This window comes from Bombina bombina, chromosome 1 (assembly GCF_027579735.1).
Source record: "Bombina bombina isolate aBomBom1 chromosome 1, aBomBom1.pri, whole genome shotgun sequence".
Lineage (NCBI taxonomy): Eukaryota > Metazoa > Chordata > Amphibia > Anura > Bombinatoridae > Bombina > Bombina bombina.
Window position 1 is genome coordinate 930,118,538 of NC_069499.1, and position 16,605 is coordinate 930,135,142.

The 16,605-nt window shown below is 36.7% G+C and overlaps 1 protein-coding gene across 1 annotated transcript in view; it reads right to left on the reverse strand.

Annotated features, from left to right (window-relative positions):
• Positions 1 to 16,605, reverse strand: part of HCK (HCK proto-oncogene, Src family tyrosine kinase) — a 170,666-nt gene that overhangs the window by 90,278 nt on the left and 63,783 nt on the right. The window contains exon 5 of the mRNA XM_053699297.1: positions 2,243 to 2,341. Coding sequence (XP_053555272.1) covers positions 2,243 to 2,341 — 99 coding nt within the window. The remainder of the gene's footprint in view (positions 1 to 2,242; positions 2,342 to 16,605) is intronic.

Sequence of the window (16,605 nt, forward strand, 5' to 3'; positions counted from 1 at the left end):
TGTTAAAGGCCCCGTTCCATTTTGGCATGAACTGTACACAAAATGACCACTGAGTTTCTAGGTAAAAAAACTTTAAACAAACAACAAACTAAATAATAAATAAATAAAATAAAATAAAAAATATATATATATATATATATATATATATATATATATATATATATATATATATATATTATATTATATTTATATTTACAGGATTTTTACTTCTTTAAAACTATCATTTTCAACCCTGCTTAATATAGGTGTCTAGTGTGTATTTGGCATATGGATTACATTTTGGAGTAATTAAAACCAGACATTATTGCCTAAGATAGTTCCTTTCTGTTGGGAACATGTCCATTAAGAAAGATTTTCTACCTGCATCAGACTGATGAGGTCATGATGTTACTCAATATATGAGTCATGTCCTGTGAGTTTATTTTGTGGTATGAAAGACAATGCAGATATTGGTTAAGTAAAAACACTATATCTAGAATAAAAACAGTGCAGACTGATAAGCATGACCACTAAATAGTGTCCTTCAGATTAATTATATATACTTAAATGTTATGAATATTTATAGTAGATCTCCCAACCATCCTGGATACTGTGAGTATGTCTCATGATGAGAGGTCTGTGCCCATAGATCTCTAGGCTAGGACAATTCTAAGAAATATCCTGTCTCCGCCCTTGTCATGCCTAAACTCCACCAAATACCATCCATAAATTCTGTTGTTTCACCCCCACAAGTCCCCTCACCTCCCCTTCCCAAGAAGCCTTGGGGAAATTTTGGGAGATGTGGTATATTGGTTCTACAAAATGTTTATTCTTTTCTCAACTGCCTCATTGAATATTAAATAAAGATCACCAGATCAGCAAGTTATGTGGGAGATGCTCTTTAGTAAATACAGAGAAGGCCATCTTATTTAGAATTCATATTTAATTAACCAATTTAACTCTCTCAGTATTTTTTTTTTTAACGGAATATATACCAGCAATTAGACAACGGATTGCAAGAGATCTACATAAAAAATAAATGTTTTAAAATAATTAAAGCTGACATTTTTTGTTAACATGTGTAGGGCTTTACAAATCAATAATTAAAGGGATAGTCAAGTCCAAATTAAACTTTCAGGATTCAGAAACGAGATGCCATTTTAAACAACTTTCTAATTTACTTTTATCATCAAATTTGCTTTGTTCTTTTGTTATTCTTAGTTGAAGGCTAGTACTAGGTAGGCTCATATGCTAATTTCTAAGCCCTTGAAGGCTGTCTCTTATTTGAATGCATTTGACATTATTTCTATAACAGTGTTGGTTAGGCATAACTGGGGAATGGGTATTATCTATCTTTTTAAACAATACATTTTTTGGTGTTTACTTTTTCTTTAACTATTTGAAAGCCCTATTGAGTATGTTTATTTTTTGTTCCTTAAAGGGGCAGTCAATGTTACAATTACTAGCAGATGAAAGGCAGTTTTAAAGGTAAAATTGATATGAAAAATATCAAAGTTTTGTAATAATTAAAAAGTGAAAATGCATTAAAGGGATAGTAAACATCAAAAATGATGTTGTTTAAAAAAATAGATAATCCCTTTATTTACCATTCATCAGTTTTGCATAACCAACACTGTTATAGAAATATACTTTTTACCTCTGTAATTACCTTGTATCTAAGCTTCTGCTGACTGCCCCCTTATCTCAGATCTTTTCACAGACTTGCATGTCAGGCAATTAGTGCTGACTCTTAAATAACTCCATGTGCATGAGCACAATGTTATTTATATGAAACACGTGAACTAATGCCATCTAGCTGTGAAAAACTGTCAAATGCATTCAGATAAGAGGCGGCCCCAGGGACTAAGAAATTAGCATATGAGCCTACCTAGGTTTAGCTTTCAACTAAGAATACCAAGAGAACAAAGCAAATTTGATGCTAAGTAAATTATAAACTTATTTAAAATTACATGCCCTATCTGAATCATGAAAGTTTCATTTGGACTTTACTATCCCTTTAATCATAGCAGTGATTGTAATGCTGAAAATGTTTAGGTAACTTTGCTAATTGTATATGAGTTTGTGCACTGATGTAAATAATCACTGTGTAGTATCTAGGTAGGTCAGGAAAATTACAGTACCATTATTTTTAGGGAGAGGGGAACAAGCACAATATTTAAAGGTATTTTACAGCAAAAACAACCAAAATAAATAATAAATGTATATTGCAATATTCTTATATACAATGATAAGTAATACTTACTCTTCAGATTCCAAGGAATCAAGTTGTCCTACATAGTTACTTGGTATAAATCCTTCCTCTCCATTCTTGACAAGCTGAGCTCTCCACCACTCACCAGAACTTAGACATAGAAAGGAGAAAATGATAGACAGATTCAAAATTAAAATATGAGGCTTATATACAAGTTGAACCATGTATATTAAAAGCAAATCATTTCCAAAAACAGAATATGGAAAGTTTAAACGATATTCACAGGAAATTGGTGGTGGGAACAGTCTTGAAGGGTGAAGGCAATGTTATTAAAGGGACATTCCAGTCAAATGTGAAATTAGCATAGAAACATATTTACAATATAAATGTAGTAATTCTAGAAAAGTTATCACATTATTATTATGATTTAGTGTTATATTTTTTTTCTCAGCAACAGCATATAGAGCCAGTGGGGCTTGTATCATGTCATGATAATGTAATTAAGCCATTACCAGATTATACAAGCACCTTATTGCTTAGTGCTGTGTTTAGAATGCTGGTGCACAGAGCACACTTAAAGGGACATGAAATCCCAACATTTTCTTTAGTGATTCAAACAGAGGATACAATTTTTAAATAGTTTCCAATTTACTTCTATTATAAAATGTGCCTCGTTCTTATGGTATTCTTTATTGAAGAGATACCTAGGTAGCATGCGCATGTCTGGAGAACTGCATGGCAAGAAAAAGAACTGCCATCTAGTGCCGTTGCAAATGTATAACTTTCTCGCAAAACTGCTGCCATATAGTGCTGAAGACACGTGCACGCTCATGATTGTACCTCCCTGCTTTTTAAGAAAGGAACCAAGAGAACAAAGAAAAATTGATAACAGAAGTGAAATGGAATGCTGTTTATAATCACATCCTTTATCTGAATCCATGAAAGAAATACAAGTGCATAATAAAAACACAATGCAATAGCACTTACTCTGAATTTCAAATAAGCAGTAGATTATTTTTTTTTTTTTGGGGGGGGGCAAATTTATGTTTTCCCCATTTGCCAGCCCCTGTCTCATGTGACAGCCATCAGCTAATTACAGACTAGTATACATATACCATATGAACTTGTGCACATACTCAGTAGGAGAATGTGCAAAATTTGATAATAGAAGTAAATTGAAAAGTCTCTTAAAACTGTATGCTCTATCTGAATCATAAAAGTTTAATTTTGAGTTTAGTGTCCCTTTAAAGGGTCAAGAAACCCCAAAAATGTATTTTCATGATTCAGATAGAGAATACCATTTTAAACAACTTTCCAATTTACTTCTATTATTTAATTTGCATCCTTCTCTTGTTATCGTTTGCTGAAAGGTTTATCTAGACAAGCTCAGAAGCAGCAGAGAACCTAGGTTCTAGCTGTTGATTGGTGGCTGCATATATATATTGATTGTGATTGGCTCACCAATGTGTTCCGTTCAGAAACCATTAGTGCATTGCTGCTCCTTTAACAAATGATACCAAGAGAAGGAAGCAAATTAAATAATAGAAGTAAATTAGAAAGTTGTTTAAAATTGTATTCTCTATCTAAATCATGAAAGAAAAAATGTGGGTTTTATGTCCATTTAAGTACACTCTTGAAACAGCTATAGCTTTTACTAGAAGAATTTTTGCTAATATATCTATATTGCAAAAAAAGCTTATATTTAACACCGAAATGCACTCATGTGCATTCCAATTTTGGCCCAGATTACAAGTGGTGTGCTGGTGCTAGCGTGGGATGCGATAAGCAGTAAAATTAGTGCACTTTGATATTTCAAGTCCATAGTAAATCAGATTTACCAGAAGGTTTAGTGCAGCTGACATTGATCTAGTGCACCAATTACTTTCAATGGATACATGTATATATATATATAAACACACTTTTGAGGCCTTTCCAGTCAAGTGCCTTGAAATATGCAATATCATTTTTAATCAATTTTAATGTTTTAATGTTTTTTTATAGAAATTCCTATGTTCTTCACGTAGAAGAAAATTTTCTTTTTAAATCTCTCTCTCTTTCTATTTCTTTCTCTTTCTCTTTTTCTCTCTCTCTCTCTCTCTTTCTCTTTCTTTCTCTTTCTCTCTCTTTCTCTTTATCTCTCTCTCTCTCTTTCTCTCTCTCTCTCTCTCTCTTTTGTAAAATGGTAATAAGAATAATTTCTTCTAGGTGAAGAACATAGGAAATGAAAGTATTCCTAATGCATCTTTGGCTTTTGCACAGTTGATCCAGCACAGTTTCAGGTTAACGTGTGAACGATAAATAGAAAAGGCTTTCTTAAGGGTCCCCTATAGAAGTATGGGGAGACGGAGTTAGCACAATTGCGATATCTAAAGTTAGCGCACCTGAGTCTTTCGCTCACTTTTTACTTTCATCTTCTGCTACCATAGATAACCTGGGAGCGCTAATTGTTTACCTTGAGCCATAAAAATGTATTGCTTCACTTTTAATTTAGGCCTTTGTCTAGAATGTTCCTTTAACCAAAGGCGCTAAGTAACGAAATAGAGAAGAGAGACACAATATAACTGGTACCGGTGAGAAACATTAAAGACAGTGACATACAGACCAAAAAGTATAAATAGAAAATAAACTGTACAGAGCAATGCTTCATTACAAAATAGCAGCATTTAAGGGTAACGGAAACAGAAAAAAAATATTGTTTTAAACTGTTCATTTTATTTCCCCTTTTCTTGTCTATAGTAGCAAAACACAGTGTGTCTCAGTAATGTAGTACATGCACAGACGAAAATGAGGTAAGAATAGTCAAATTCTGTATTTCTTGGCTGACTGATGTAGGCATTCAGCAACAATGATATCCCAAAGCCATATAATAAATTCTAGAAGGAAAATCGTTCTTACTAAAGCATTTTACAAGATTACTTAAAGGGCCATGATACCCAAATGTTGAAGCACTTGAAAGTGTTGCAGCATAGCTGTAAAAAGCTTACTAGAAAATATCACCTGAACATCTCTATGTAAAAATGGGAAATATTTACCTCAAAATTTCAGAAGCATTCACACCCCACTGTAAAGAGACTTTAAGCAGCCAGTCAGGATGCTTGTCCCAGGACTTGCAAGGGAGTATGAATATGTTATGTGCAGGCACAGTCATGTCTCTCTAATTACTTTTTTTTATTTGAATTTGAGTATGAACAAAATGAATCAATACTGGCTAAAAACAAAACAGAAAGTAGCGCAAAAGGTTGTTATCAGTTACATAAAACTATCTATTATTACCCGTTAATGGCATATAACAAACATGAATGTTTAATCATCGATGAAGGAATGTCTCACACATCCAAGTATTAATAGCATACAAAGGTTCAAAGCTTAAAAGGACATGAAACCCAAAAAGTTTATTTTGTGATTTAGATAGAGTATATTATTTTAAACAACTTTCAATTAAACTTCTATAATCTAATTTGTTTTGTTCTCTTGGTATCCATTGTTGAAAAGTATATCTAGGTAGGCTTAGGAGCAGCAAAGCACTACTGGAAGCTATATGGTAATTGGTGGCTGCACAGATATGCCTCTTGACATTGGTTCAACAGATATGCTTAGCTAGCTGCCAGTAGTGGTTTGCTGCTCCTTCAACAAAGGATACCAAGGGAATTAAACAAATTTAATAATAGAAGTAAATTGGAAAGTTGTTTAAAAGTATATGCTCTTTCTGTAAATTTGGGGTTTTATGTTCCTTTAACTAACCTCAATGGTTAGCCACTAAATAAATAGAAAGGCCAGATAAAAGGGACAGTAAACAGTACACCGTGAAAAGTGTATATAAAATGTTTATTATGAGTAATGAAACATCTTCGCAGTATACATTAATGATTTATTTTTCCCCCTTTCATGTAATTTATCTCTGAAAATAGAGGAATTTCTAATTCCAAGAATTTAAACTGACCCTGCTGGCTTCAGTGCTAGAGCCTTGTTGTCTGCAGACTAAAGCCCAGATTGGCTCCTCCAAATAAGGAAAATGAGCTTGGGTATTGTACCAAATAAAAAAGAACGTCATTGCCATCAATTAGATGTTAAACGCAAAGAAAACATATCTACAAGATAGAGTTTTTTGTGTAACGATTTATTTATTGACAGCCATTATCGGTCATTAATGGTACTGTTGTGAGAAAATTGAGATAGAAAATGGTGGGAGTTATCAAACTTAGCTATTTGATTTGTTAGATTGGAATTGTTTTGATAACAAAATAAATAACTGCCAATTCTTTTTTTTTTTTTTAAATATCAAATGAGAATTTTAGGAAGACTGGAATCAAGGCCAATATTAGATGCCTGAGTTTGAAGTTGATTTGGTAAAAAAAAAAAGTTCAGATTATTAAATCTGAAGTAATTAGTTCCACACAGAAACATTTATTTATCTCCCTAAAGAGATTTCATTATTTTAAAAAAACACATATTTTTCACTATATTAATAACTTTGAAGAATTATCCAACAAGAAAGGGCCATACATATAATATCTTGTACAAAACCATTCAGCCCGTTTTTCCCCTCACTTTTAATACATCTGCCAACATTAAATGATTACTTTCTGTTATAATTTTTAAGCTAAACAACTAACATATTAAAGTTAATAAACATTAATTAAAACCTACTGACCTATATTTTCTCCAAAACGAAGTTTCATAACGTTCTAAAAGTTATATCTTTTATTCGCCGATGATGTCACGTTATCCTGCCCACTATTTTCAGCACTGCCTGTTCAAAATACTTAAACCAATAACTTTGTGTTTAAAGCGCCATTTTGAAACCTAGGTATTGTAAACGGATTGGTACAGAGCAAAGGATACCCACGGAGTGGGTTTGGAAAACAATTAAATTTGCAGACAAGATTTCTGATATACGGTAGAGATATGTTAATGAAATGCTATTGATAAAAAGCGTATTTGGGGTAGTTAGTTAGTAACAGGCATAGAAAATATTTACTTACAGTGGCCCTTTAAGAAAAAAGCTAAGAACTCTGTTGGATACTACCTGCTTAACACATTCCTGATACTGTGGTGGTAGCAAGTATTTAAAGAATCTTTTAATGCTTTCCAAACAAATTAAAGTTAAAAATTCTGGTTTCATGACTTGAAATTTAAACTCTGCAGTTCCTTCACCTACATACACAAAGATTTTTGAAGCTTTTGTTAGTTGCATTAAGAGGTATTTAGTAATGAGGTGTGGTTTTGTATTTAGTAACAAGATGTGGTTTTGAATGTTGCTAAACTCAAGAAATTCCCTTCTTTATTTTGTATTTGATTGGGAACCCAAATGTTCTTAAAGGGATACTAAACCAAATAATTTTCTCTCATGGTTCAGATAGAGCATGCAATTTTAAGCAACTTTCTAATTTTTCTTTGTTCTCTTGGTATCTTTATTTGAAAAAAGCAGGAATTTAAGCTAAGGAAATGACCCATTTTAGGTTCAGAACCTGGGCAGCGCTTGCTGATTGGTGGCTACATTTAGCTATCCAGGGTGCTGAACCAAAAATGGGCTGTCTAGTAAGCTTTCATTCCTGCTTTTTCAAATAAAGATACCAAGAGAACGAAGAAAAAATGATAATAGGAGTAAATTAGAAAATTGCTTAAAATTGCATGCTGTATAAAAATCATAAAATAAAAAAATTGTGTTTAATATCCCTTTAAGCTTTTATAGTTACATTAAGAGATATTTAGTAATAAGATGCTTTCTTTTTGAAACAGTGTTTTGAATTTTCATTAAGCAATTACTAAATTAAAGAATCTCCTTTTTTTGTATTTGAGTGGGAATTTAAATTTCTCCATTTATATAAATATAGTATAAGTTCAAATGGAGGTCTGGTTAAAAAAACTAACATTTAACTGCTTATATATACGAGAAAGGTAAATAAAAATTGCATGGCATTTAATATGAAAATGGCAATCACTATAAAACATGACATATAATAGTAATAACTAGTATTTATATAGCGTCTTTCTCCCAGTGGGGCTCAAAGCGCTTTTTCAGTACTCGCTTTTGGAATTAACCAAATCGGCAACTGAACTGTAGTTATTATTATCCAATTTAATGGTACTCATTTTATCGACCTCAGAAGGATGAAGGGCTGAGTCGGCCCTGCTGAGATTTGAACCTGTGACCTTGGATCTTTTAAACAGGCTTTTTTGTAGTCAGGGCATTTACCAACTGAATACAATAGATAACAAAACAGACATATATATTTATACATATATATATATATATATATATATATAACATAGCAATACAGAAGCAAAGAAGCAAGATGGAAACAAGTTTGAATGTTTGATATTAGTATCAAAAATAAAAATTGCACATTACTTTGAATGTTGGAACCTAGTTGTGAATCAGTAAAAAAAAACAACAACAAAGGAAACATAATAATTAGTATGAAGGGCTTGGAAATAATTACCAAACAGTTTTTAGGAAGGTACCAAACAATTAGTTTTATATTTTGGTTCCTTACTTTTTACAGAGGAACTAGGTACTCAGAAGTATAGAAATGAGAAATGGTTGCCGGAATACAGGACAGAGATCTTGTGACGCAGCAAATTGAAAAAAAGTAAAAATGACACTTAAACTAGTGACAAAGGATAAAAGGAAGAGATAATAATACAGAAGTATTAAAACCAGCATCAATCAATAGTGTTCTATGGGGAGGGACAATATGGCCTAACAATATGGAGGGTAGATGAAACACAAGGAAAGGTGGCAGCAGTTTGTATCATGAGAGTATAGAGATGGTGTACACAATGGCGTCACTAGGGTTGGTGTCACCCGGTGCGGTAAGTTATGGTGTCACCCCCCCCCCCAGAAAGCAGACACACACAAAAACACAGGCAAACACACATACAAACACTCAGACACACTTAAAACATACTCAGATGCACACACAAACACTCGGAAACACACTGAGACACACACACAAAAACACACACACAAAAACACTGAGACACACACACACAAAAACACACACACAAAAACACTGAGACACACACACACAAACACACACACACAAAAACACTCAGACACACACACACAAAAACACACACACAAAAACACTGAGACACACACACACACACACAAAAACACACACACAAAAACACTGAGACACACACACACACAAAAACACACACACAAAAACACTCAGACACACACATACAAAATATATAAACTGCACTGCATTAATTATAAAGCTCATGCCTAGAGCTGCTCCCTGGCTCAGCAGAGCATCAAATGAAAGATAAACAGAGCACTCTAAAAATAAATCACTAAAGAAAAGTTTTAGGTGTGCAAACTATGAAAATTCTGCTCTCTGACTCTGTTCCAAGCCTGTCAGTGCACAGCCCCGGGCCGTGTGCCTACCGCTTCTTATGGCAAATCACCTCTGCACTCTGCCCACCCCCAGACCCCCGCCCGCCCTCCTACCTGTTCAGTGTGCACTTAGTGTACCGTAACCGTAATGGTCTGGTGGGCATCATACGTGGCTCCTTCACTTAAAAGACAGTGTCAAACAGTCATGCGGTCAGGTGCCAGGCATCCCCTCATGATTTGCCAGTTCCCGTTTAGAGAGACAGCACAGCAGTGAGTGACTCCACTGCTCCACATGTCACTGAGCAGTGAGCACAGATAGGCAGGCAGGTTTAGGCTAGAAGCGCAACTTTGCAAGCCCCACGGCATGCCCACAACATTCATAGCGAAATTGGGCACGGGAGAAGCAAAGTACAAACAAGCAAAAGCAGCCAGGAAAACTATTTGTTGAAATTGCAGCACTGGCTCAAGGGGCAAAAAAATTGTGTGTCTACAACTTCCCCAGTCCCACCAATGTTCACAAATGCCAGCCCCTCTAATAAAAAAAAATCTATGCATCTCAACATTGTATTTCTTTGAATTTCAATAAAATTTAAAAAAAAAAAAAAAAAAAAAATTTTTTTTGGTGTCACCCCCTGGAGGGTGTCACCCGGGTGCGGCCCGCCCCCCCTAGTGACACCACTGGGTGTACAGAGAGTATAGAGATGGTGTATAGAGAGTATAGAGATGGTTTAAAGAGAATATAGAGATGGTGTATAGAGAGAAATGATAACAAAGATGAGAAAGATGCACTAATGCAAAATATCCCATAGGGGGCGCTTCCTAACTAATACCAACACATTAGTTGAAACATGTAACAAACAAATACAAAGCATACAAAAAGTCGATAAAATCCAGAAGAAAGGCAGCTCTTTGTCAAAGGACTGTCAAATCCTGATGAGCGGTAATCTGTAGAAAGAAAACAGAGGCACCACAATGGCCTAGTACCACCGAACCAAGTGATAATACAAATAAGACAAATGAATACTCACAAACGTGATGCACCCAATGGTGCTATTGGGACAGGCTGCAACTTCACAGTAGTCCAGCTCACTGACTCAAACCGACTGTAGTTCAGAACCAGGGATTCCAGAAAGATCACAACCAACACCTACAGTATGTAGGGAGGAAAAGCAAACAGCCATGGCCCAGTACAGTTTTACAAAAGCAAAGTTGCAAGAAGTGATTGCACTTACAAGATTAATAGTACCTCCAGGTGCAATACAGACAGACTGGGACTTCACAGCTGCCCAGCAGACTGAGCTCCACTGCAAAAAAAACGGTTGTGCTCCAAATCCCCAGGAGTAAGATGACAAAGTCCACAGCAACAGCAAGTGTATATATAAAAACAATATCTTTATTAAAAAGCAACGTGTTTCTCAGCCTCTGTAGGGCTGTTTCCTCAGGCTGTTCTTAAAAACATTAAAAAAGACACTCGCTATATAAAGGGTAACTAACCCTCTGGTAGGTTAATTGGTTAATTGGTTTCATCTGTATATACTGACTTCATTTTGTTTTAGTTGACATGGTAACAAAAGTAAACAATGATACTTAAAGACACAGACAACTATATAACAATATATAGATACCCCATAAAGGATGATATGTCCACAGTATTAAATACCAAAGTGAGAGATCATATTGTATTATTCCGTTACCATAAAATCATAAGGTCCGTACAATAATAGTACCTTTGTTTATAAGTATATGGAGCTGTCACCACATTCATAAATACATATTGATATTCCTTATGATAATATTGTAGCTTTAGGCTACAAAAACCTGATGCCCACAATGGTTTGTTTGATCGATTTATCATAACAAAATATCAAAATAACAAAATAAACCAATAAATGTTTTTTCTTTCCTAAGATATGGTGAGTCCACGGCTTCATCAATTACTGTTGGGGAATATCACTCCTGGCCTGCAGGAGGAGGCAAAGAGCACCACAGCAAAGCTGTTAAGTATGACTTCCCTTCCCACAACCCCCAGTCATTCTCTTTGCCTTAGGTGCAAGGAGGAGGTGAAGTTTTGATGTCTGAGGAAGATTGGATTTATTTCACTTCAATCAAGATTTTATTATTTTGAAAGCCAGAGTAGGTTTGCTCTGACCTTTCCTTTCAAGATTGGGTCTACCCGTGCTCCATGTTAGTCTCTTCAGTAGGGCAGTGATGGCTTTTAAGCAGTTAGGAATTTGTGAAGTGGGCTTTGCTGCGTTTTCTTTACATGTTGCAGCCCTGGTATAGAAAGCCAGAGTAGGTTTACTCTGTTTTTTCTTTATTCCACAGGTCTCTGTGAGGAGTGGCATCCTCTCATACCGTGTGAGCTGTCCTCCTGCTGGACAGCTAGAGGTGCAGGTAAGTGCCTTTTTGTTTTCTGGGGCTAGGAGGCTGGCACTGAAGGGGTTTAGGACTCTAGAGAAAAGCTGCACTCAATGTGGGACAAAAAATCCTTCATAAAGGATGTTTTTTCTGGCAGTGAGCAGGCACTGAGACTTATATGTGACTTTGGAGACTTAGGGGTTAACCTCTTTCCCATAAGGAAGGAGTTAACCCTTTATTGTGGCTCAGATTACTTTTTATTTTACTGGGATTAGAATTAAATGATCCTACTCTAAATCTTTGAATTTTTTTTTGTGCTCCTATGTTTGTGTAGCTCTTAAGCATTGTCTTTAAAATTCCGTTAGACTCTGCTTAGTAAATGGCGGGGACCGTAGGAGAGCGCATTTTTTTTTTAAGTGGCGCCATTCCTTTGGAACTACTCACAGACTGTCAGTAGTTAGAGGAGGTTTCTGAGTACGTTCTCACACTCTTTGAAAGAAGAGCGGAGCGGTGCTGTTTTTATTTTAAGCCTTGCTAGAACAGAAACCTTTGTGTCTTTTGGAGCACGATTAATTAACTACCCAAATTATCAAAAGCCGACTGCAGTATCGGCATGAAGCGTTTCGTTTCCTTCTTCTCTGAGAAGTGGAGCACAACCATTTTTAGTTCTTGTTGCGTTCGGCTGTGGGATTCGCATCGTTCTCTGGTTGAGAGCTGAGCGGCGTTCTCATTCTATATGTTATTAAGCACAGATGCTTGTTAATAACAAACAAGTTCATTTTTTTATTTATTTTTTTAACTTCTTATGTGTACATTATCAAATCCTTAAGTTAAGGTTTTATGATATTTCCAGTATAAGAACCACTGTAGTTTAGGGGTTATCTTTCAGGATATAAATCCAGTCTAAGATATGTAAAGAACTTTGTTCCTGAGGAACAAATGTTTATTGGCTTGTGAGGACCAAATTGTATTTCTACATAAACATAAACTAAATAATAGAAATAAAGATATTCTTGTTTGAGCCTCATGTCTCTCAGGACTTATTTTGACAGAGTATTTGCATATGCAATTCTGTGCTGCATGTTTCTCCTTCCTACTGAAAGTACACATAGGTTGTTGCCCTCTGAGCCTCATGTCTCCCAGTATGATGCTGTTCAGGCAACGCCACAGCTTTCTCCTTCAACTACCCATGGCGTCATATGCAGTGCCCTGCGGTTCCTCTAAATCTCCTGGAGGAGTGTATTTGCCTGCAGATTTTACAGCTCAGATATCCTCTGCGGTATCTGCAGATTAATCTGCTTTTCATATTCTTCAGGGAAAACGCAAGAGGACATTTTCAAGATTCAGATAGTAAGGTTTCTGCTCCTCAATCTGCTACACAGGTTGCTCTCTCTCATAAGTCTGGTGAGGGGAATTCGCTGGCAGCTTCTGTGGGCAAAATCTCAGATTTGGACAGTATAATTTCTTCCTCTGATGCTGAAGTGGTCTCCTTCAGATGTATGCTTGCACCTTGTGTACTGTTAAAGGAGGTTTTGGCTACTTGGATGACATTGATACCCTTGTCGTTGTAAACCTTTGAAAGTTTTTGTGAACTTTATCATTTCTATGATGTTCCTTCCTATGAGGAATTGTTTCTAGACTATTTTTTCACAGAAATAGGAGAAGCTAGGGATACCTTTCTCCCTGTCACCCGTCCTTTAAAGGATTTTCCTGTCGCTGGCTCTATTAAAATGCACGGTGCCCTAAGTAGAAGGGAGCTTTTCTACTATGGCTCAGAGTACTTTGATCCCTATGGAGGATAGCTGCTCCTTTACGGATCCATGGATAAGAAGCTGAAGGTTTAATTGTTCATTTAGAGCAATGCTTTGTCTTATTAGACTTGCTGTGCTAGCCCGCCAGGCTTTGTGGCTGAAATCTTGGTCAGCTGAGAAGCCTACAGGTGGCTTAGTGGTACAGCCTAGGCTTTATAGTTCTGCAGTTGCAGGTTCAATATGTTATGTTTCCTCCAAATCAACACTTCTGGCATTTCCTTTTCAATGATGAGACCTTGTTTGGACTTGGTCTGGCAGAATTCTCCTCTGACTTTACGGGTGAAAAAAGGTTTTTTTCTACCACACGTCAAGAGATTAAGATTAAGGGAAAGATTTCCTTTTCCTCTTTCTGCAAGGTCAGTCATGTCTTTTGGAGTCCAATCTAAGATTTTCTCCCAGGGGCAGATTTCTCCTTCTAGAGTATCTGCAATCCAGGTATGATGAGAGACATTCCTTAAATTGGGTTCAGGATCTTTCTCTCTGGGAGTGATAGCTCCTGTCCCAGTCTGGGAATGGGATCTAGGATTTACCTTAAGTTTAGTAGTACCCATTCTCTTTAGTTCAAGAGGGCCTGTTCATAACGAAAATAGACCTGAATGATGTGTATTTATTGTTCCTATGATTCGGGATCTTCTCCAGTTTCTGAGTTTCGTCATCCTAGAAAAACTTTTAGGTATTGGGGTAATGCAAGGGTGATTTTCTGGACAATATATGGTTCAGGTGTCATCTTTCCTTTGAGCAAACTCTCTTTCAAGAGATCTTGTCCAGTCTACTTCCCATGGATGGGAAATTAATCTGGAGAAGAGTTCCCTTGTTCCATCTACAAGGGTGATATATTTGGGGAACTTAATGGATTCTCTATCTAGGAGAAGATTTCTAACAGAGGTCAGATAATCCTTAGCCATGTAGGAGGTGACTTGGATTGTTCAGTGAGCGGAAGCTCACTATTGCGGTCTGTCATCCACTTTCCAGGAGTGGTCAATTGGGAATCGGACTTTTGTACAGATATTTGATCCCAGGGAGTGGGCTCTCCATCCGGAGGTGTTCTCTAGGTAAACCCTCAAATGGGGGGTTCCAGAGTTGGCTTCTGAGGGCATTTTCGGCAGAATGCCAAGTTTCCAAAGTTAGGTTTTAGGGTAAAGTGGTCTGCAGACCGCTCTGATAGATTTTCTGGCGGTTTTCTTGGGATTTCAGTTTTGCATACCTATTTCCTCCATTTGCTCTCCTTCCACGAGTCATTGCTCATATCAAACAGGAGAGAGCGCCAGTAATTCTAATAGCCCATGCGTGGTCTCGCAGGATCTGGTATGCAGACCTAGTTAAAATGTCGTCCCTCCCACCTTAGAGACTGCCTCTGAGGACGGACTTTCTGATCAAGGTCCCTTCCTCCATTCATATCTCATTTCTCTGAAGCTGTCTGCTTGGAGATTGAATGCTTAGTTTTGTCTAAGCGTGTCTTGTTTTCGGTTGGTCATTGAGACCATGATTAAGGCTCGCATGTTAGTTACTAGAAAGATTTACCATAAGATATGGCGTAATATCTTTCTTGGTGTGAATTCAAGGGTTACTCTTGGTTAGGATCAGGATTCCTAGGATTTGTTTTTTCTCCAGGAAGGTCTGAAGAAGGGTTTGTCAGTCAGTACCCTGAAGGGTCAGATTTCTGCATTTTCTATTTTGCTCCATAAGCGTCTGGCGGACGTGCCAAATGTGCAAGCTTTTTGTCAGGCCCTGGTCAGAATCAGGTCTGTGTTTAAGTCTGTCTGCTCCTCCTTGGAGTCTTAACCTTTGCAGCAGGCTCCGTTTGAGCTATTGCATTCCATAGATATTACGTTGTTATCTTGGAAGGTTTTTTTAAAAAAAATTTTATTGCTATCTCTTCTGCTCTGAGAGTGTCGGTACTCTCAGCTTTGCAGTGTGATTCGCCTTATCTTATCTTTCATGATGATAAGGCGGTTCTTCGAATTAAGTTAGGTTTCCTTCCTAAAGTGTATTCTGACTGAAATATTAATCAGGAAATTGTTGTTCCTTCTCTATGTCCTAGTTATTCTTCTCATAAGAACGTTTGTTGCACAACTTGGATGTTGTGCGTGCTTTAATTTTTTTTATTTTTTTTTACAGGCAAATAAGGATTTTCGCCAGTCTTCTGCCCTGTTTGTTTGTTTCTCTGGGAAACGTTAACATCAGAAGGTTTCTGCTACTTCTTTTTCTCTCTGGTTAAGAAGTATAATTCGTTTTGCTTATGAGACTGGCAGCCTCAGCTTCCTGGTGAGTCCACGACCCCGCACTTTATTTCAAGACAGTTATTTTTGTCTAAACCTCAGCACCCCTACTCCTTGTGTTACTCCTTTTTTCTCTATTTCCCTTCGGTCGAATGATTGGGGGTTGTGAGAAGGGAAGTGATACTTAACAGCTTTGCTGTGGTGCTCTTTGTCTCCTCTTGCTGGCCAGGAGTGATATTCCCCAATAGTAATTGATGAAGCTGTGGACTCACCATATCTGGAAATAAATAAATTTATCAGGTAAGCATAAATTTCCTTTTTAAAAACAACATGATCAACAGTGTTACCTGTGGATAAACTATAGAGTTAGGATCACATGTGTCACCCACTTACTAAACACCACAATAAGATTTAAATCTGCAGCAATATCGCCACCATCAGACCTCAGTCTCTCCACCTAGCATACAAGAAGGTGTGTTGATATGTGGCCAATCAAAGGATAGAGGAAGCTGGGTCCAAACGGAGCCGAAAATGCTCTGTGGCTGAGAAAACCCACGGCTACCCCACGTCACCACTCCACCTGATAGAAATGGCTCACAAGTGGATAGAGCCTGTATGTTTAGCAGAACTGGGCGGGCAGGCTGGCAGGCACAATCGTATACTTCCCAGTCAAATTAACAG